At 41.5% G+C, this 22,405-nt stretch overlaps 2 protein-coding genes across 2 annotated transcripts; one reads left to right on the forward strand and one right to left on the reverse strand.

Moving 5' to 3' along the window:
- Nucleotides 1-3,896: 3,896 nt before the first annotated feature.
- On the reverse strand, nucleotides 3,897-9,346 carry LOC139403900 (heat shock factor-binding protein 1-like). Its single transcript, XM_071147095.1, has 4 exons — nucleotides 9,177-9,346; nucleotides 8,584-8,650; nucleotides 7,929-8,053; nucleotides 3,897-4,313 (listed from the first exon to the last, which is right to left on the reverse strand). The coding sequence occupies exons 1-3, from the start codon at nucleotides 9,222-9,224 to the stop codon at nucleotides 7,932-7,934; spliced, it is 237 nt and encodes a 78-aa protein (XP_071003196.1). The 5' UTR covers nucleotides 9,225-9,346; the 3' UTR covers nucleotides 3,897-4,313; nucleotides 7,929-7,931.
- Nucleotides 9,347-10,414: 1,068 nt separating this feature from the next.
- LOC139403907 (solute carrier family 66 member 2-like) lies at nucleotides 10,415-21,974 on the forward strand. Its single transcript, XM_071147102.1, has 4 exons — nucleotides 10,415-10,632; nucleotides 10,847-10,980; nucleotides 13,394-13,610; nucleotides 21,800-21,974. Exons 1-4 carry the CDS (start codon nucleotides 10,415-10,417, stop codon nucleotides 21,972-21,974), a joined length of 744 nt encoding a protein of 247 aa, XP_071003203.1.
- The last annotated feature ends 431 nt before the right edge of the window (nucleotides 21,975-22,405 follow it).

Consider the following 22,405-nt stretch of genomic DNA (forward strand, 5'->3'; position numbering starts at 1 on the left):
CGGCCAGGCAAGACTCCAACACCATCATCAAGTTTGCCGATGACACAACAGTGGTAGGCCTGATCACCAACAACGACGAGACAGCCTATAGGGAGGAGGTCAGAGACCTGACCGCGTGGTCAGTGGAGCAGGTTGAGAGCTTCAAGTTCCTTGGTGTCCACATCAACAAGCTAAGTAGGTGAATGCATGATCTCTGCATGTGTGGTTCCCACTGTGAAGCATGGAGGTGGTGGTGTGATGGTATGGGGGTGCTTTGCTGTGACACTATTGGTGATTTATTTAGAATTCAAGGTACACTTCACCAGCATGGCTACTACCGCATTCTGAAGAAACATGCCATCCCATCTGGTTTGTGCTTAGTGGGACTATCATTTGTTTTTCAACAGGACAATGACCCAACACACCTCCAGGCTGTGCAAGGGCTATTTTACCAAGAAGGAGAGTGATGGTGTGCTGCATCAGATGACCTCAGCCGAATTGAGATGGTTTGGGATGAGATGGACCATAGAGTGAAGGAAAAGCAGCCAACAAGTGCTCAGTATATGTGGGAACTCCTTCAAGACTGTTGGAAAAGCATTCCAGGTTAAGCTGGTTAACTCAATTCCAAGAACGTGCAAAGTTGTCAAGGCAAAGGGCGGCTACTTTGAAGAATCAAAAATATATTTTGATTTGTTCAACACTTTTTTGGTAACTACATTATTCCATTTGTTATTTCATAGTTGATGTCTTCACTATTATTCTACAATGTAGAAAATAGTAAAAAACAAATAAAAACCCTTGAATGAGTAGGTGTCCAAACTTTTGACTGGTACTGTATATCTTATTGTCCCAGGGAAGACAGGATGGCCTCAATTTCAAGCCCTGGAGGGTATTATTTTAAGTATTTAGGTGTAATTGTAACGTTTCAATATTTCACAGGCAACCAAGGGTGGTGCACCAACCTCCAGGCAAGCCTTAAAGGGGCCGTGTTGTATTTTGAGACAGGCCTACATTGTCTGATGCTCTATGGGAAGAAAGATAGTAATGCATTTCACTGTTAATCTACACCTGTTGTATTTACAAAGCATGTGACAAATAAAAAAGTTATTTATAGTTTAACTCTCAACAGTAAATTGAGACCCAGAATGAGCCCCCCCCACCAAAAAAATCTATATAATAATCTAAAATATAAATGGTGTAGAATCTTCAGATTCTGATTTAGATTATATCTGCAGCGCCACTTAGTGGTCGAATGAGGGAAGCCGCTTTGGCCGACTCAAATTTGGTACGTTTGAGACGTGCGTGATGATGTCTTCTTTGCCAGCCAGATTCACACGTAACAATAAAATATTGATCGGAAGTTAAACTAATGGGCAATAGAAGCCATGCATTTATTTTACGGAACAATGGATTTGGTAACACTTCTTTAGCTAGCTACACCCTTGAACACTAGCAACTGAAATACGCCCCGGCGTAACGTCAGTACAAGCTAACAACAACACAAGAGGTTGTACTGACAGGGCCTCTTGTCAAAAAACAGCTGGCAAATTAGTGCAACACCTCATTCTGAGGGGTATCTCAATGTCAGAAACGGAACCACATCATGTGCGAGTTTACGTTCGCTAGTTAGTTGACTGTTTTGAGAAAAGTGTTCAACGAGGAACCCGGAAGAACACCACTGATACATGTTTGCCAACTTTCCATTTCAAACAGAGGCCTGATGATAGCCAACTCGTCGTTAATGTAGTCTATTTGCATGTCAGAGGGTGGACATTACACAATATTTAGCGATGTTACATAGCTATGTAGGTTGGCCCGGCATTAGCTTAACAAATTATGGATGGCTTGAAAACTTGAAAGCGACTAACTATTTACAGAAAGTTGACATACATCTCACTCACCGGCACTGATAATATTCGTTTCAATGCCTTGGTGTTAACAGGGTTTAGTAATGTTAGTTAGCTAACAATCAATAACAGTAAAGTAAAACACCCGCGTTAACTAGCTAAAGCAAATCATCTGTATAGCTAGCTAATTATCTACCAGTTATAGGTACCGAAACAATCTAGCTAGTGATTTTCAACACAAAAGTCGAGCGTAAATACACCTCTAATATACAAACATTGTACGATAAACACGTAGCTAAACGTTAACTATCTGTTTTTGAAAAGCAAAATAGACAAAACACTCGCCCAGGCCCAATAACCGAGGTTAGCTAGCCAGCTAGCATGGCTAACGCTAGTTCAGGAAAACTGACTAGCTTGTCCATATCTCGTTTGTTTTCTTTATTACTAGGTAACTTACTATCATGGCTGAGTTTGGATGTTTAATAGCCTTCTAGTTATCTACATTACCGGACAAATGTTACAGTAACTAGCTGGCTACAAAACGGCACAGTTGTTAGCGAGGTAACTTACGTTCTGAAAACATTTTTCCACCCATAGAAGTGTCAGGGACGTCTTGCAACGACCATTCACCGATTGAACAAATAACGTACAAATACTCACTAAATATTTATTCCAAGATGAGCAGGAACATTAGATAATCCTTCAACAACAACAAAAAAAATAATCCAGAATTGGTACGACACTGTAATCGGAAAAAAATATCGTCGGAAACAAAACATTTCTGAAATTAAGATTAAAATTCAAGATGGCGGCTATAGCACAGGGAGCGAGGAGAAAGGCGAAGCACTGCCATCCAGAAGAAATAGACCCGAGGAATACTTCAGCCATTCGGCATCAATCATGTCCAATAGTTTAAGATTAAACATATTAAAGTCGTTTTGACAATTAAATTAAGTTAACTGATGATTTCGAGAAATAAAACACTATTAATTCCTGATTTTGTAAAAAAAAAAAAAAAAATCGGATGTACACAAAAGTAGTGCTGCATAAACAAACCTCTAAAGCGCTTCCTAAGAATCCAACGACAGCTGATAGGATCTACGCTCTTCTGCAGTCACACTCCGATAGAAAGCAAGTGAAGAGCAGCAAATATCGTGCAATAAGTCTATCTGCATAAAGATGGCATGTGAGCACAAAGGACTATTCTATACGGCAATACTACATTGACTCTCACCACTACTCTTTTTTGTTTCCAAGTACAATTTAACCAGTTGTTCAGAAACCGGTTTCCCGGTCGACCTATCTATGGTACAAGTTGATGTGCGGTAGCTATGGTTCTAAGGTACTTGTAGTTAAATCCATACACGACAGCAAACGATATATCTATAAATCTGGGCACAGAGGGGTAATACAGAAATCTGCAATATAAACGACATTATTTGTCTAATCTCTGCTGATGTCATGTTCAAAGCATAATATTCTTAATCATACAAAAAATAAAGAAGCTAACGCTGCCAGCTGTAAGACTTTCTCTCACACACACAACTGGGCCGATTTGGCTACAACGGGTGAATTGCCCTGTCCTGATGGACTTGAAAGACATTCTGCACCAAATGTTCAAACGAAGCAAGATATTTCAGGGTTGTTGTCCTTTCTTATTTGACAGTGTAGATCAGTGCCCAAACCTATGTAATTCCATGGTAGTCGGAGTAATGACACATTTGTAACATGTACCAGTTTGCAATGTGTCATACACTGACTTTCCAATTGAACATGTTAGAATAAATTGCAGTAGCATACAAGTTGTGCATTTCCATTTCACGCTTCCCTCTGTTGCATTTTTAAAACCCAACTCCTTGAGTATGGTGGATGTGGGTGTTCACTGCTTTTTAACTGGGCATTATATCCTTCCCGAGGGGGCATTTATTCAGAGATATTGACAGCTTCTTTGAAAATAGGAAAATATACAGTGCCTTGCAAAAAATAAAAAAATAAAATAAAATTTTGTGCACAACTCATGTCCTCGATGCACTGCCCTTTTCAACCTGTATGAGAGAAGAGGAACAAAAGTGTATGCAAGCCCTGGTTTATTGTGAAAAAGACAAAGTAATAAAGAAATCTTAACACACAACATGTTTTTAGAACATTTGAATAGCAGTAAATGTTTTGTGTTGAAATATTGTTAAAATGATCAATTGGCTAGTTGACATAATCAGTTACTGGCCCAGCGAGTCACCTGAGTGAGCCTGAGTCACCTGAGTGAGCCATTATTCAGGATAGTGTCTCAAGTTAAGTTAAATATCAATTAAAAAAAAAAAAAAAGTTGACAGTGAACATTATTACAAGAGTTAATATAAAACATGTTACATACACAGTAAATTAAAATACTAATAATTAAAACAAAACAAAAAACCTTAAATACTACAATACTCCTGAAAAATTGTCTGTTTCCCATTTATAGTCTCCACCATCCTGTTACTTGGAAACCTGAGGGTGGAAAGAGAAGAGGCCATGTTAAATAAACCAAAGATCTTTCAAATCACACAAAAACTAGAGCCTGACCGATACTAGAGCCTGACCGATACACAGTGCCATCAGAAAATGTTCAACATTTGGTTGTGTTACAGCCTGAATTCAAAATGGATTACATGACCCCTCCCCCCTCTCCTCATCGACACACAATACCCCATGGTGACATGGTGAAAACAAGTGAAGTGGAAACAAGTGAAGAAGTTTTTGCTCATTTATTTAACATGAAATACAGAAATCTCATTTACATACAATATTAACAGCTGAGTCAATACTTTGTGGAAGCACGTTTGGAGGCAAATAAAGCCTTGAGTCGTCCTGGGTGTGTCTGTATCAGCTTAGAGTCGTCCTGGGTGTGTCTGTATCAGCTTAAAGTCGTCCTGGGTGTGTCTGTATCAGCCTTGAGTCGTCCTGGGTGTGTCTGTATCAGCCTTGAGTCGTCCTGGGTGTGTCTGTATCAGCTTAGAGTCGTCCTGGGTGTGTCTGTATCAGCTTTGAGTCGTGCTGGGTGTGTCTGTATCAGCCTTGAGTCGTCCTGGGTGTGTCTGTATCAGCTTTGAGTCGTGTTGGGTGTGTCTGTATCAGCTTAGAGTCGTCCTGGGTGTGTCTGTATCAGCTTAGAGTCGTGTTGGGTGTGTCTGTATCAGCTTAGAGTCGTGTTGGGTGTGTCTGTATCAGCTTAGTGTCGTCCTGGGTGTGTCTGTATCAGCTTAGAGTTGTCCTGTATCAGCTTTGAGTCGTGTTGGGTGTGTCTGTATCAGCTTAGAGTTGTCCTGGGTGTGTCTGTATCAGCTTTGAGTCGTCCTGGGTGTGTCTGTATCAGCTTTGAGTCGTGCTGGGTGTGTCTGTATCAGCTTTGAGTCGTCCTGGGTGTGTCTATCAGCTTAGAGTCGTGTTGGGTGTGTCTGTATCATTGGGTGATTGGGTTCTTGCCCAATTGCTCAGTTAGGTCAGACAGCCAGCTCTAAGCAGTCTGGGTAGTTCCATATTTTTTAAATTTCCTATGATGGAGACCACTGGGCTCATGGAAACTTCTTCAACACTCTAAACATTTTTTATACCCTTCCCCCAGATATAATTGTGATTAAGCATACAGTATATCTCAGAGCACTACGGACAGCTCCTTGTCTGTATCAGCTTAGAGTCGTCTTGGGTGTGTCTGTATCAGCTTTGAGTCGTGCTGGGTGTGTCTGTATCAGCTTTGAGTCGTGCTGGGTGTGTCTGTATCAGCTTAGAGTCGTGTTGGGTGTGTCTGTATCAGCTTAGAGTCGTGTTGGGTGTGTCTGTATCAGCTTTCTCAAGCTTTCTTAAGTTAGATGGGGAGTGGCGGTGAACAGCAATCTTCAAGTTTTTCCACAGATTTTAAATGGGACTAAGTCTAGGCCACTCAAGGACTTTCACATTCTTGTTCTGAAGCCATTCAAGCGTTGCTTTGGCTGTATGCTTGGGGTCCTTGTCCCGTTGAAACGTCACTCTTTGCTCCCAGTCTAAGGTTGTTTGCGCTCTGAAGCAGGTTCTTATCACAGATTTTCCTGTATTTGGCTCCCTTCATTGTTCCCTCTATTCTTACCAGTCTCTGCTGCTGAAAAGCATCCCCATAGCATGACACTGCCACCACCATGCTTCACAGTAGGGAATGCGTTAAGACAGGCGATGAGCTGTGCCTGTTTTATTCCAGACACTGATTTACATTCACGCCAAAGAGTTATATAATTTGTCCCATCAGACCACAGGATATTTTGCCTTATGCTCTCAGTCTTTTACATGCCTTTTTGCAAACACCAGGTGTGTCGTCATGTACCTTTTCCTCAGGAGTGGCTTCCGTCTGGCCACTCTCCCATACAGCCCAGATTGGTGAAGTGCTGTAGAGACTGTTGTCCTTCTGACAGGCTCTCCCATCTCAGCTAAGGAACTCTGTAGATCTGTTAGAGTGGTCATTGGGTTCTTGCCCAATTGCTCAGTTAGGTCAGACAGCCAGCTCTAGGCAGTCTGGGTAGTTCCATATTTTTTCAATTTCCTATGATGGAGACCATTGGGCTCATGGAAACTTCTTCATCACTCTAAACATGTTTTATACCCTTCCCCCAGATATAATTGTGATTAAGCATACAGTATATCTCAGAGCACTACGGACAGTTCCTTGGACTTGATGCTATAGTTTCTGCTCTGTCAACAAACAGTGGGACTTTATTTACACATTCAGCTGTGTTTTTTTCTAAATCATGTCCACATGTAGACTTCAAATCGAGTTGTAGTGACAAACCCAAGGATGATCAAAGGACATTGGATGGAAATTTGTAGCGTCATAGCAAAGAGGTGTGAATACTGATGTAAATTAGATATATTTCTGTATTTCATTTTTCAATATATTTTCAACATTTCTAAAAAACAACATGTTTTCACTTTGTTATTATAAGGTATTGTGTGTAGATAAATGGATTAGAAAAAAACATTAAATCCATTTTAAATTAATGTGTAATAAGTCAAGGGGTACCAGTACTATCACCAATATTGTCCTTCTTAACCGATAAATCGGTACGGGCAGATATTCACTGATAACCGATATTGTCCTTTTTAACCACTGAATCGGTACGGGCAGATATTCACTGATAACCGATATTGTCCTTTTTAACCACTAAATCGGTACGGGCAGATATTCACTGATAACCGATATTGTCCTTTTTAACCACTAAATCGGTACGGGCAGATATTCACTGATAGCCAATATTGTCCTTTTTAACCACTAAATCAGTACGGGCAGATATTCACTGATAACCGATATTGTCCTTTTTAACCACTAAATCGGTACGGGCAGATATTCACTGATAGCCAATATTGTCCTTTTTAACCACTAAATCAGTACGGGCAGATATTCACTGATAACCGATATTGTCCTTTTTAACCGCTAAATCAGTACGGGCAGATATTCACTGATAACCGATATTGTCCTTTTTAACCGCTAAATCAGTACGGGCAGATATTCACTGATAGCCAATATTGTCCTTTTTAACCGCTAAATCAGTACGGGCGGATATTCACTGATAGCCAATATTGTCCTTTTTAACCGCTAAATCAGTACGGGCGGATATTCACTGATAACCGATATTGAATAAATAGAATGAAACGAGGGAATCTCATGCTGATCGGAACACCTGCAGCCATTTTGCGTGACATTATTATTATCGTCACAAAGTATGAAATCAACATTTGAAGCATAGTTATTGGACAATTGCTCTTTTGGATCGAAATGTCTGAGAATTCAGAGTAGAAAGATGACACGTTTTCATTTCCCACTCTAAAAAAAACAATATATCGGCATTGGGAACTTTGACCCCCAAAAATCGTAATCGGACCCCGCCCCAAAAAACATATGGATCTGGTTCTAGTAGTTACAATCTGAAAACATACACAGTGTTGTTGACAAATATTGGACAGTTTAATTGGAAAAACCCTTCGAACACACACACACACACACACACACACACACACACACACACACACACACACACACAGAGAGATCTATAGGAGATGACAAAAACAAGCAGAACGCTCAGTGGACTCCATGTTGATTACCTTTTAAGCAGAGCCCTGTTCCTCCTTGACCTTGTTCTCCGCCTCCATCTCCTCCACGCCAGCCTGGGTCATCAGGTCACCAATGTTCTTCTCCAGGTCATCGATGCGGCCACTCATCTCATCGAGTACTCTTGTCAAGGAAGCGGGAACAACATTCAGGTGCCATGCCTACTATACAAGATATCCCAAACTCCCAAAAGTTCCATAGAACTCCCAAAAGTTCCATAGAACTCCCAAAAGTTCCATAGAACACCCAAAAGTTCCATAGAACTATGTAGCACCAATCCCTTTGGCCCAATCTGTCTGCTTGTTTACAGCGATCCATCAGTAATACAACGCCGATATTAATGTTCTGTATTTGGAAATGTTAGCAAAAAGTTTAACATTTCACTGTTAGTCTACAACTGTTGTTTAAAGAAGCATGTGACAAATACAAGTGATTGATTTACACAATTTGCTTCAAACCCGGGCTGACAAAACCTCCAGGATTGAGTGCATTACATGTATCTGAATGGTCAAGTCATTGATATCATTAGACTACGCTATGAGCAATCCAATTCAATTGTAACATAAAACGGTGTCATTCTAAAAGTCTGTCTTTGATAGCGTTGAAATAGTGAAAAAATAGCATTGAAATTGTAAAAAGGCAGGATATTTCTTCCAATGATCTGGTCTGACATGGTCTGGAATTTATCCTGCATCTGCTGCAGCAATGTCTGGACCTGTAAGAGAGGAGGACAGAACATGTAATCACTGTTTGTTGCAATGTGTGGGTGGACACGTTTATATCCTGTAGCATAGCAGAATCGTATTGCATGCATGCATACTATTGAACTTTGTGGGCGTTGAAGCTGCCTCTGATACCTACACCGCTGATACCATGGAAACCATGGGGATTTGCAGTTTTGTCGTCAAAAAAAAGTCAAGCTTTACAAGCCGGGGGGAACACAATTACGTTTAGCCATCTATCACCCATCTATCTATCAGTTACATTTCAAGAATAATAGCTGTAGCTAGCTAGCTAAACAGGACTAAAACAAGGTAATGTAGCGAAACATAATTTGACTGCAACTATTTCATTGAGATAAAAAAAAAATTAAAAAGTTAATGTTGCTACAAAAACGATTGGGGGAGAAAAAAACAGTAACTTTAGCCAGTTAGCCAGCCTGCTAGCTAACGCTAGCTAGTTCTCAGGTTTTCAAATGGGACAGGATATGGCAAGGATTTGGGTCTAATAATAAGACTCACCACCCCAGTCAGGTCCTGTACAGATTTCGGATCCTGGATCTCTGACATTGCACTAAATTCGTGGCGCTGCTGTACTTATGGTTCGACCACTGGTTCGTCCGATACGTCTTCTTCCTTCTCTGCAGTCGAAGCGAAACAACCTTGAATGATTGAGGGAATTATTTTACACTGGCCTGGGTTGAAACGGGCAATGACCGTTTACCTCATCGGGCAAAAACGGAGAGGGAGGAGCGCCCTTCTCAAATGGAACAGTAATCTGCACCGCTTGGTCATGTTGTCAACAAGGCAGCATGGTGCATCGTCCAGAAACAAACAACATATATTTTCCAATAAAATACATTTTCTAATTAGTTTTAATTGGGATGGCAGATAAAGCGTTTTTCTTTAAATCAAAAGCAATCACATGGGAAAATACATACTCTAACTAATTACTACACGTGCTTGATTACCAAACTTTTGTTTTGAGCCGATTTCGCAATCTGACGGTCAGAGCATGGCACCTGGCTCATGCCCATAAAGCAGCCCGGTTCTAAATGCAATAAACTTTGAGCCGGTGTAAAACACGCTAACACGGGCGCCAGAGCGAGATTAATCGAATCCCTCACTGACGAGCTACAGACCCCCCCAACGAGTAAACAGTGAAGCATGCGCATGATAAATCTCGCGAGTTTACCAAAACGGGAAACGAGCAAAAGGTATTGAATTAGAAGCGTTTATAATATAATGCAACAACATTAGTGAGTATTTGGAAGAAATAGAGCAGAACCTGGAACATGATGCATGGCGAACAAGCACTTAGTAGGAATATATATTTTAAAGGAAATTGCATCCTCCTCGATTTGGTTTATTCGCCATTCATTTTCTGCCGGTTGAATTCACTCAACTCTTGACTTTTTCTTATCCTGGCTTTGATGAACAAAAGCCTCCCTATCATATAGGTAGGTTGACTACAGTCCGTTTTTATTTCTCACCTCGTGTTGCTTTGTAATTCATGCCAGAATAAGAGCTCAGCAGAAGTTTCAGCTTTGAAATAGGTTACAGTTTACTGTCTGACTGATTTGCAGTTAAAAAAAAGTAAATAAACAAAACTACAACAACATCTTACAGATTCTGTTTTAGGGCCTACCTATATGCACTATTGAACTAACGGAACTAAAGTCTGACGTTATGTTCGGTGCATTGGATCAGAGCCTACTGGTGGAAAGCTGTGCTGTGGTGTCCTATTTGTTGTGAGAGACATGGACAACAGACTGGGTCTGGGTGATGAAGAGGAGGGAGATGTGGGGACCCTGTGGCACTCTTTGGACTGGCTGACGTCCTGTGTGATGGTGGCTGGAGGGGCTCTGCCTTACACCTCACAGTACCGGCAGATCCTTCGGACCAAGAACACAGACGGCTTCTCTACACGCGTCTGCCTGGTTCTGCTGGTCGCTAACATCCTCCGCATCCTCTTCTGGCGAGTTGGTTTGGGTGTTTGGGGGTAAGGTTTACTTGGAGGTAATGTAGTGTCAGGTTTTCCGCTAATATGTGTGTGTGTGCGTCTTGTTTGTTTGTTTGTTTGTTTGTTTGTTTGTGTGTGTGTGTGTGTGTGTCTGTGTGTGTGTGCGCGTCTGCCTGTTTGTGTGTGTGTGTGTGTGTGTGTGTGTGTGTGTGTGTTTTCACACCTGCAGGTTTGGGAAGCAGTTTGAGGTGACTCTGCTCCTGCAGAGTGTGGTGATGATTCTCACCATGCTGGTGATGCTCAACCTCTGCTGCTCTGTACAGAACACCAACCGTATCAGCACCAAACAGCACCACATCACAGGTAACAGCAACCATATAGCACCCGTAGAATAACTATCTAACAGCCATCTGACTTCGGCTCCAGGCGTTTGGTTACGTTGAAAGATGATAGCAAAGGCTAACAACATCCTTTTAAAAACCATAAGACACCCATCTATCACCCATCTACAAAATTATTCAGCCCCTTTACTTTCAGTGCAGCAAACTCTCTCCAGAAGTTCAGTGAGGATCTCTGAATGATCCAATGTTGACCTAAATGACTAATGATGATAAATACAATCCACCTGTGTGTAATCAAGTCTCCGTATAAATGCACCTGCACTGTGATAGTCTCAGAGGTCCGTTAAAAGCGCAGAGAGCATCATGAAGAACAAGGAACACACCAGGCAGGTCCGAGATACTGTTGTGAAGAAGTTTAAAGCCGGATTTGGATACAAAAAGATTTCCCAAGCTTTAAACATCCCAAGGAGCACTGTGCAAGCGATAATATTGAAATGGAAGGAGTATCAGACCACTGCAAATCTACCAAGACCTGGCCGTCCCTCTAAACTTTCAGCTCATACAAGGAGAAGACTGATCAGAGATGCAGCCAAGAGGCCCATGATCACTCTGGATGAACTGCAGAGATCTACAGCTGAGGTGGGAGACTCTGTCCATAGGACAACAATCAGTCGTATATTGCACAAATCTGGCCTTTATGGAAGAGTGACAAGAAGAAAGCCATTTCTTAAAGATATCCATAAAAAGTTTAGTTTAAAGTTTGCCACAAGCCACCTGGGAGACATACCAAACATGTGGAAGAAGGTGCTCTGGTCAGATGAAACCAAAATTGAACTTTTTGGCAACAATGCAAAACGTTATGTTTGGCGTAAAAGCAACACAGCTGAACACACCATCCCCACTGTCAAACATGGTGGTGGCAGCATCATGGTTTGGGCCTGCTTTTCTTCAGCAGGGACAGGGAAGATGGTTAAAATTGATGGGAAGATGCATGGAGCCAAATACAGGACCATTCTGGAAGAAAACCTGATGAAGTCTACAAAAGACCTGAGACTGGGACGGAGATTTGTCTTCCAACAAGACAATGATCCAAAACATAAAGCAAAATCTACAATGGAATGGTTCAAAAATAAACATATCCAGGTGTTAGAATGGCCAAGTCAAAGTCCAGACCTGAATCCAATCGAGAATCTGTGGAAAGAACTGAAAACTGCTGTTCACAAATGCTCTCCATCCAACCTCACTGAGCTCGAGCTGTTTTGCAAGGAGGAATGGGAAAAAATTTCAGTCTCTCGATGTGCAAAACTGATAGAGACATACCCCAAGCGACTTACAGCTGTAATCGCAGCAAAAGGTGGCGCTACAAAGTATTAACTTAAGGGGGCTGAATAATTTTGCACGCCCAATTTTTCAGTTTTTGATTTGTTAAAAAAGTTTGAAATATCCAATAAATGTCGTTCCACTTCACGATTGTGTCCCACTTGTTGTTGATTCTTCACAAAAAAATACAGTTTTATATCTTTATGTTTGAAGCCTGAAATGTGGCAAAAGGTCGCAAAGTTCAAGGGGGCCGAATACTTTCGCAAGGCACTGTATGCACCATTTAATAACCATCCAGCCACCTCTGCAGCTGTTCTATTGTTTCACCACTAGAGGGAGGTATTGGGGAGGAAAGAGGGAACAAAAACCTTCCATTGTTTACCTTCTGTCTGTGTCTGTCTGTGTCTCTCTCTGTCTGTCTATGTCTGTCTCTCTCTCTGTCTGTCTGTATCCATCTCTCTCTGTATCTATGTCTCTCTGTCTGTGTCTCTGTCTGTGTCTCTGTCTCTCTGTCTGTGTCTCTGTCTCTCTCTCTCTCTGTCTGTATCTATGTCTCTCTGTCTGTGTCTATGTCTCTGTCTGTGTCTATGTCTCTCTGTCTGTGTCTATGTCTCTCTGTCTCTCTGTCTGTGTCTGTCTGTGTCGCTGTCTCTCTGTCTGTGTCTCTGTCTCTCTGTCTGTGTCTCTGTCTCTCTCTCTCTGTCTGTATCTATGTCTCTCTGTCTGTATATCTGTCTCTCTGTCTGTGTCTATGTCTCTCTGTCTGTGTCTCTGTCTCTCTGTCTGTGTCTCTCTCTCTCTCTCTCTCTGTCTGTCTGTATCTATGTCTCTCTGTCTGTATCCCTTTCTCTCTGTCTGTGTCTATGTCTCTCTGTCTGTATCACTGTCTCTCTGTCTGTGTCTGTCTCTCTCTGTGTCTCTGTCTCTCTCTCTCTGTCTGTATCTCTGTCTCTCTCTCTCTGTCTGTATCTCTGTCTCTCTGTCTGTTTCTGTCTCTCTGTCTGTATCTCTGTGTCTCTGTCTCTCTCTCTCTCTGTCTGTATCTCTGTGTCTGTGTTTCTCTGTGTCTCTGTCTCGCTCTCTCTCTCCATCCACCCCATCTCTCTCTCTATCAGATCTGGAACCCCGGTTCTTTTGGAGCTGGGATGGCTTTGAGGACTACCTCATCTTCCTGTTGGCCTTCACGCTGCCCTGTGCCTTCGCCACCCTTCTCCTCCTGGACTCCTCTCTGTTTGTGGAGTCCCTGGGCTTCCTGGCCGTGCTGACGGAGGCCATGCTGGGGCTACCACAGCTGCTCCAGAACCAACGCAACCACTCCACCACAGGCATGAGGTGAGGCTGAGGAAACAAACACATTTTCTTCAGGAAATTGACCCGCTCTACTCAGATAAAGGTTTCCAGCTCTCACTCACCTGCTTCTCTCAGCCACCCTATCAGCCGTCACTCACCTGCTTCTCTCAGCATCCCCTACCAGCCCTCACTCACCTGCTTCTCTCAGCATCCCCTACCACCCCTTTACTCACCTGCGTCTCTCAGCATCCCTACCAGCCATCACTCACCTGCTTCTCTCAGCATCGCATATCAGCCATCACTCACCTGCTTCTCTCAGCATCGCCTATCAGCCATCACTCACCTGCTTCTCTCAGCATCCCCTACCAGCTCTCACTCACCTGCTTCTCTCAGCATCGCCTATCAGCCATCACTCACCTGCTTCTCTCAGCATCGCCTATCAGCCATCACTCACCTGCTTCTCTCAGCATCCCCTACCAGCTCTCACTCACCTGCTTCTCTCAGCATCGCCTATCAGCCATCACTCACCTGCTTCTCTCAGCATCGCCTATCAGCCATCACTCACCTGCTTCTCTCAGCATCCCCCACCAGCTCTCACTCACCTGCTTCTCTCATCATCCCCTACCAGCCCTCACTCACCTGCTTCTCTCAGCATCGCCTATCAGCCATCACTCACCTGCTTCTCTCAGCATCCACTACCAGCCCTCACTCACCTGCTTCTCTCTGTCCGCTCTTCATGCCCATCTATTCCTCTCTGTTTTATATTCTAATGCAGCCGGGATGGCGAGCGGGGATGCAGACCCTGATGAGTGTTTTGTTGTTACATTTGAACATGTTATGCATTGGAGCAGAGCGAGCCAACTTGACACATTGTCTAATTGAATTGCCTGGTATAACCAAGAGCACGGGCCAGTCTGACTAGGCTTTGCAATTACACGTTTGCTAGCCTGTCACACAGTCTCTTGAGTGCCAGAGGAAAAATGGAGCACAGCTTCGCGACAGGCATGTCTTCAGCGTTACAGAAAGGAAAACGCCTCGTCTCAAAAAACACGAGACATTTTTACCAGAGCCACCATTTTTTTTCTGCACGATTTCGTGCGCATTTGATATCATTTTACAGAACCACGTCGCTGGCCGTTTTAAACTAATCCCGGGCCGCTAATTATTGGTTTGATAACGAACAACGTCATGTTCAGTCATGTTACCTAGCTAGCTAACAACCTGGTAACTTCACACTAGGTTTAGGCACATCTGATTGGTCCAGGAAGAAAGGAAAAGGGTTTGCTACTCGTAAGATGTGATTCCATGGTAGTATTCATATAGGCCTAATGGGAGACTAAACTATATAAGATTCATATAGGCCTAATGGCAGACTAAACTATATAGGATTCATATAGGCCTAATTGCAGACTAAACTATATAGGATTCATATAGGCCTAATGGCAGACTAAACATTATAGGATTCATATAGGCCTAATGGCAGACTAAACTATATAGGATTCATATAGGCCTAATGGCAGACTAAAATATATAGGATTCATATAGGCCTAATGGCAGACTAAAATATATAGGATTCATATAGGCCTAATGGCAGACTAAACTATATAGGATTCATATAGGCCTAATGGCAGACTAAACTATATAGGATTCATATAGGCCTAATGGCAGACTAAAATATATAGGATTCATATAGGCCTAATGGAAGACTAAACTATATAGGATTCATATAGGCCTAATGGGAGACTAAACTATATAGGATTCATATAGGCCTAATGGCAGACTAAACTATATAGGATTCATATAGGCCTAATGGGAGACTAAACTATATAGGATTCATATAGGCCTAATGGCAGACTAAACTATATAGGATTCATATAGGCCTAATGGGAGACTAAACTATATAGGATTCATATAGGCCTAATGGGAGACTAAACTATATAGGATTCATATAGGCCTAATGGGATACTAAACTATATAGGATTCATATAGGCCTAATGGGAGACTAAACTATATAGGATTCATATAGGCCTAATGGGAGACTAAACTATATAGGATTCATATAGGCCTAATGGGAGACTATATAGGATTCATATAGGCCTAATGGAAGACTAAACTATATAGGATTCATATAGGCCTAATGGGAGACTAAACTCTATAGGATTCATATAGGCCTAATGGAAGACTAAACTATATAGGATTCATATAGGCCTAATGGAAGACTAAACTATATAGGATTCATATAGGCCTAATGGGAGACTAAACTCTATAGGATTCATATAGGCCTAATGGAAGACTAAACTATATAGGATTCATATAGGCCTAATGGGAGACTAAACTCTATAGGATTCATATAGGCCTAATGGGAGACTAAACTCTATAGGATTCATATAGGCCTAATGGGAGACTAAACTATATAGGATTCATATAGGCCTAATGGGAGACTAAACTATATAGGATTCATATAGGCCTAATGGCAGACTAAACTATATAGGATTCATATAGGCCTAATGGGAGACTAAACTATATAGGATTCATATAGGCCTAATGGCAGACTAAACTATATAGGATTCATATAGGCCTAATGGGAGACTAAACTCTATAGGATTCATATAGGCCTAATGGGAGACTAAACTCTATAGGATTCATATAGGCCTAATGGGAGACTAAACTCTATAGGATTCATATAGGCCTAATGGCAGACTAAACTATATAGGATTCATGTAGGCCTAATGGGAGACTAAACTATATAGGATTCATATAGGCCTAATGGGAGACTAAACTATATAGGATTCATATAGGCCTAATGGAAGACTAAACTATATAGGATTCATATAGGCCTAATGGAAGACTAAACTATATAGGATTCATATAGGCCTAATGGCAGACTAAACTATATAGGATTCATATAGGCCTAATGGCAGACTAAACTATATATAGGATTCATATAGGCCTAATGGGAGACTAAACTATATAGGATTCATATAGGCCTAATGGGAGACTAAACTCTATAGGATTCATATAGGCCTAATGGCAGACTAAACTATATATAGGATTCATATAGGCCTAATGGGAGACTAAACTATATAGGATTCATATAGGCCTAATGGCAGACTAAACTATATAGGATTCATATAGGCCTAATGGCAGACTAAACTATATAGGATTCATGTAGGCCTAATGGGAGACTAAACTATATAGGATTCATATAGGCCTAATGGCAGACTAAACTATATATAGGATTCATATAGGCCTAATGGGAGACTATATAGGATTCATATAGGCCTAATGGGAGACTATATAGGATTCATATAGGCCTAATGGGAGACTATATAGGATTCATATAGGCCTAATGGGAGACTATATAGGATTCATATAGGCCTAATGGAAGACTAAAATATATAGGATTCATATAGGCCTAATGGGAGACTATATAGGATTCATATAGGCCTAATGGCAGACTAAACTATATAGGATTCATATAGGCCTAATGGCAGACTAAACTATATAGGATTCATATAGGCCTAATGGCAGACTAAACTATATATAGGATTCATATAGGCCTAATGGGAGACTAAACTATATAGGATTCATATAGGCCTAATGGGAGACTAAACTCTATAGGATTCATATAGGCCTAATGGCAGACTAAACTATATATAGGATTCATATAGGCCTAATGGGAGACTAAACTATATAGGATTCATATAGGCCTAATGGCAGACTAAACTATATAGGATTCATATAGGCCTAATGGCAGACTAAACTATATAGGATTCATGTAGGCCTAATGGGAGACTAAACTATATAGGATTCATATAGGCCTAATGGCAGACTAAACTATATATAGGATTCATATAGGCCTAATGGGAGACTATATAGGATTCATATAGGCCTAATGGGAGACTATATAGGATTCATATAGGCCTAATGGGAGACTATATAGGATTCATATAGGCCTAATGGGAGACTATATAGGATTCATATAGGCCTAATGGCAGACTAAACTATATAGGATTCATATAGGCCTAATGGGAGACTATATAGGATTCATATAGGCCTAATGGGAGACTATATAGGATTCATATAGGCCTAATGGGAGACTATATAGGATTCATATAGGCCTAATGGGAGACTATATAGGATTCATATAGGCCTAATGGGAGACTATATAGGATTCATATAGGCCTAATGGGAGACTATATAGGATTCATATAGGCCTAATGGGAGACTATATAGGATTCATATAGGCCTAATGGAAGACTAAACTCTATAGGATTCATATAGGCCTAATGGGAGACTATATAGGATTCATATAGGCCTAATGGAAGACTAAACTATATAGGATTCATATAGGCCTAATGGGAGACTAAACTATATAGGATTCATATAGGCCTAATGGCAGACTAAACTATATAGGATTCATATAGGCCTAATGGGAGACTAAACTATATAGGATTCATATAGGTCTAATGGAAGACTAAACTATATAGGATTCATATAGGCCTAATGGGAGACTAAACTCTATAGGATTCATATAGGCCTAATGGGATACTATATAGGATTCATATAGGCCTAATGGCAGACTAAACTATATAGGATTCATATAGGCCTAATGGGATACTAAACTATATAGGATTCATATAGGCCTAATGGGAGACTAAACTATATAGGATTCATAAAGGCCTAATGGCAGACTAAACTATATAGGATTCATAAAGGCCTAATGGGAGACTAAACTATATAGGATTCATATAGGCCTAATGGCAGACTAAACTATATAGGATTCATAAAGGCCTAATGGCAGACTAAACTATATAGGATTCATATAGGCCTAATGGCAGACTAAACTATATAGGATTCATAAAGGCCTAATGGCAGACTAAACTATATAGGATTCATAAAGGCCTAATGGCAGACTAAACTATATAGGATTCATATAGGCCTAATGGGAGACTAAACTATATAGGATTCATATAGGCCTAATGGGAGACTAAACTATATAGGATTCATATAGGCCTAATGGGAGACTAAACTATATAGGATTCATATAGGCCTAATGGGAGACTAAACTATATAGGATTCATATAGGCCTAATGGGAGACTAAACTATAAAACAACTATTTTTCTTGGGCTACTTAAATTCTGTTTGGTGCCTAAGGTTTTTTTTAAAGTTGGGAGCAGTTTGTTTGTGGGAGACAGAGAGAGTGGTGTGTGTGTATTTATGAAAACTAGGGGGGTGGGGTGTGTGTGTATTTATGAGAACGAGGGGAGGGGGTGTGTGTGTATTTATGAGAACGAGGGGAGGGGGTGTGTGTTTAACTGATGAGGAAAAAACGGGTTACAGCCACTTTTTTTTTTTTTTACCTTTATTTAACTAGTCAGTTAAGAACAAATTCTTATTTTCAATGACGGCCTAGGAACAGTGGGTTAACTTCCTAGGAACAGTGGGTTAACTGCCTAGGAACAGTGGGTTAACTGCCTAGGAACAGTGGGTTAACTGCCTAGGAACAGTGGGTTAACTGCCTAGGAACAGTGGGTTAACTGCCTAGGAACAGTGGGTTAACTGCCTAGGAACAGTGGGTTAACTGCCTAGGAACAGTGGGTTAACTGCCTAGGAACAGTGGGTTAACTGCCTGTTCAGGGGCAGAACGACAGATTTGTACCATGTCAGCTCGGGGGTTTGAACTTGCAACCTTCCAACGCACTAACCACTAGGCTACCCTGCCGCCCCATATCATTATGCATGTTTCCTTCCTGCCATATCTCCAGACCAATCACAGCTAGGCCTTTGGATATGAGCCAATCAGCCAATCAATGCAGCATTCTATTGTACAGTGAACAATGTGTTGTATTGACTAGAAGGGTGAATATCAGTGACAGGTTTTTGTGTAATGCATAGGCAGAACATTTAGAAAATGAGAGAACAAGCTCTTCTAAATTTCATTTAAAAATAAATTATATTTCCTAGCAACAACTGATTTTAAATGAATTTGCCCATGGAGTTTAGAGGATGCAATATATATTTATTTATTTGATTTCATTTTATTTCACCTTTATTTAACCAGGTAGTCTAGTTGAGAACACCTTTATTTAACCAGGTAGGCTAGTTGAGAACACCTCTATTTAACCAGGTAGGCTAGTTGAGAACACCTCTATTTAACCAGGTAGGCTAGTTGAGAACACCTCTATTTAACCAGGTAGGCTAGTTGAGAACACCTCTATTTAACCAGGTAGGCTAGTTGAGAACACCTCTATTTAACCAGGTAGGCTAGTTGAGAACACCTCTATTTAACCAGGTAGGCTAGTTGAGAACACCTCTATTTAACCAGGTAGGCTAGTTGAGAACACCTCTATTTAACCAGGTAGGCCAGTTGAGAACACCTTTATTTAACCAGGTAGGCTAGTTGAGAACACCTCTATTTAACCAGGTAGGCTAGTTGAGAACACCTCTATTTAACCAGGTAGGCTAGTTACAACTGCAACCTGGTCAAGATAAAGCAAAGCAGTGTGACACAGACAACAACACAGAGTTACACACGGAGTAAACAATAAACAAGTCAATAACACAATAAAACAAGTCAATGACACAGTAGAAAAAAAAGAAAGTCTATATACAGTGTGTGCAAAAGGCATGATGAGGTAGGCAATAAAAAGGCCATAGGAGTGAATAATTACTGCTTTAAATTGTCCTTTCCCAGGCCCCAGACTTGGTTAGTCCGGCCATGAGCTGCTGCAGTAAAACTCCTGGTATGCTTGTAGTTGATGAACGTTTTTCTTTCTCGTAAGGTGAAGCTAATGAGTGTTTACTCTGACGAGAGCTATCCTCTGAAACGCGTTCCAGCCGTACCCTGAGACACACTAACTAACCTACTAAATTAACTAAGTTTGTCTCAAAATGGCACCGTATTCCCTACCTATAATGCAATGCACCTACACAGTGCACTATCTGGGGAATAAGTTGGCATTTGGATGTGAGCCAATAATACTCAGATGACACCCGGCTGTCTGCCAAAACCTGGTGGTTATGATAATGAAGAAGCACCATTAAGTTAAGTCAACAACCATTGTAGAGTTGAGGTCACGATGATGTTAGACTGTCAACCATGCCATGCTCCTCTGTTTAAATTGGATAAGATAGATAATCTACGTATACAGATGCTAAGCTAATACCAGTTTGTGGCTTGGCACAATGTAGAGTTGAGGTCACGATGATGTGAGACTCTCAGCCTTGCCATGCTTCTCTGTTTAAATTGGATATGATAGATAATCATTAAGATAAGCTACATATACAGATGCTAAGCTAATACCAGTTTGTGGCTTGGCACATTGCAGAGTTGAGGTCACGATGATGTGAGACTGTCAGCCTCGCCATGCTTCTCTGTTTAAATTGGATATGATAGATAATCATTAAGATAAGCTACATATACAGATGCTAAGCTAATACCAGTTTGTGGCTTGGCACAATGTAGAGTTGAGGTCACGATGATGTGAGACTCTCAGCCTTGCCATGCTTCTCTGTTTAAATTGGATATGATAGATAATCATTAAGATAAGCTACATATACAGATGCTAAGCTAATACCAGTTTGTGGCTTGGCACATTGCAGAGTTGAGGTCACGATGATGTGAGACTGTCAGCCTCGCCATGCTTCTCTGTTTAAATTGGACAAGATAGATAAGCTACGTATACAGATGCTAAGCTAATACCGGTTTGTGGCTTGGCACAGGGAGAACGGTGCGACTGCAGACTATAGGGCTATAGGGCCAGGTTGGACTGCCTCAGACACCAGTCAGCCTACAGACCTTCTGGGTGTCATAGGGCCCATGTTGGACTGTCTCAGACACCAGTCAGCCTGTCCTACAGACCTTCTGGGTGTCATAGGGCTATAGGGCCAGGTTGGACTGCCTCAGACATCAGTCAGCCTGTCCTACAGACCTTCTGGGTGTCATAGGGCCCATGTTGGACTGTCTCAGACATCAGTCAGCCTGTCCTACAGACCTTCTGGGTGTCATAGGGCTATAGGGCCCATGTTGGACTGTTTCAGACACCAGTCGGACCTATTTGACACTGATGATCAATAAGGACCTCTTCAGTTCGGTGCTCAAACCGATCTAAAAGACACACCTGGAGGCAAACAGGTGCAGCACCATGTTTCCTCTTCTCAGTGACTCTGTCATTCAAAGGGATGGTCAATGATCCTGTTTTCTTATTGACATGTTTTCTGTCTTCAGTGTGAACATGGTCCTACTGTGGATGGCCGGGGACAGCTTCAAGACGGCCTACTTTGCCCTGAAGGAGAGCCCGCTCCAGTTCCTGTTGTGTGGGTTGACTCAGGTACTGGTGGATCTGGCTATCCTCTATCAAGTGTGTCTCTACAGCCAAGACCACTGGGACAAACTGGCTTAACTAACTCTAACCCTAGCTAACTCTAACCCTAGCTATCACTAGCTAACTCTAACCCTAGCTATCACTAGCTAACTCTAACCCTAGCTAACTCTAACCCTAGCTAACTCTAGCGCACCGCTAACTAAGCTAGCCGTTTCACATCCGTTACACCTAGCTATCACTAGCTAACTCTAGCTAACTCTAACCCTAGCTATCACTAGCTAACTCTAGCCCTAACTAACTCTAGCCCTAACTAACCCTAACTAACTCTAACCCTAACTAACCCTAGCTTGGAGAGGAGTAGAAGGTGCTCAACTAAGGTGAGATGAGGTTCAACCTGGCCACATCTACATCATGTTTATGATGGTACACTGGTAACCAAAACAAACTGTTTCTGTCAGTTTGTTAGCGTTTTGTTGCATTTCCTGTCTACTGACAACAGCTACAGGGTC

The sequence above is a fragment of the Oncorhynchus clarkii genome, unplaced genomic scaffold (genome assembly GCF_045791955.1).
Source record: "Oncorhynchus clarkii lewisi isolate Uvic-CL-2024 unplaced genomic scaffold, UVic_Ocla_1.0 unplaced_contig_10858_pilon_pilon, whole genome shotgun sequence".
Taxonomy (NCBI): domain Eukaryota; kingdom Metazoa; phylum Chordata; class Actinopteri; order Salmoniformes; family Salmonidae; genus Oncorhynchus; species Oncorhynchus clarkii.

Coding starts and splice junctions, on each gene's coding strand:
- LOC139403907 (XM_071147102.1), top strand. CDS start 10,415: ATGGACAACAGACTGGGTCTGGGTGATGAAGAGGAGGGAGATGTGGGG. Junction 10,981..13,393: donor CAAACAGCACCACATCACAG/GTAACAGCAACC, acceptor TCTCTCTATCAG/ATCTGGAACCCCGGTTCTTT. Junction 13,611..21,799: donor CACTCCACCACAGGCATGAG/GTGAGGCTGAGG, acceptor TTCTGTCTTCAG/TGTGAACATGGTCCTACTGT.
- LOC139403900 (XM_071147095.1), bottom strand. CDS start 9,224: ATGTCAGAGATCCAGGATCCGAAATCTGTACAGGACCTGACTGGGGTG. Junction 8,651..9,176: donor TACAGGACCTGACTGGGGTG/GTGAGTCTTATT, acceptor CCTCTCTTACAG/GTCCAGACATTGCTGCAGCA. Junction 8,054..8,583: donor AGACCAGATCATTGGAAGAA/ATATCCTGCCTT, acceptor TGACAAGAGTAC/TCGATGAGATGAGTGGCCGC.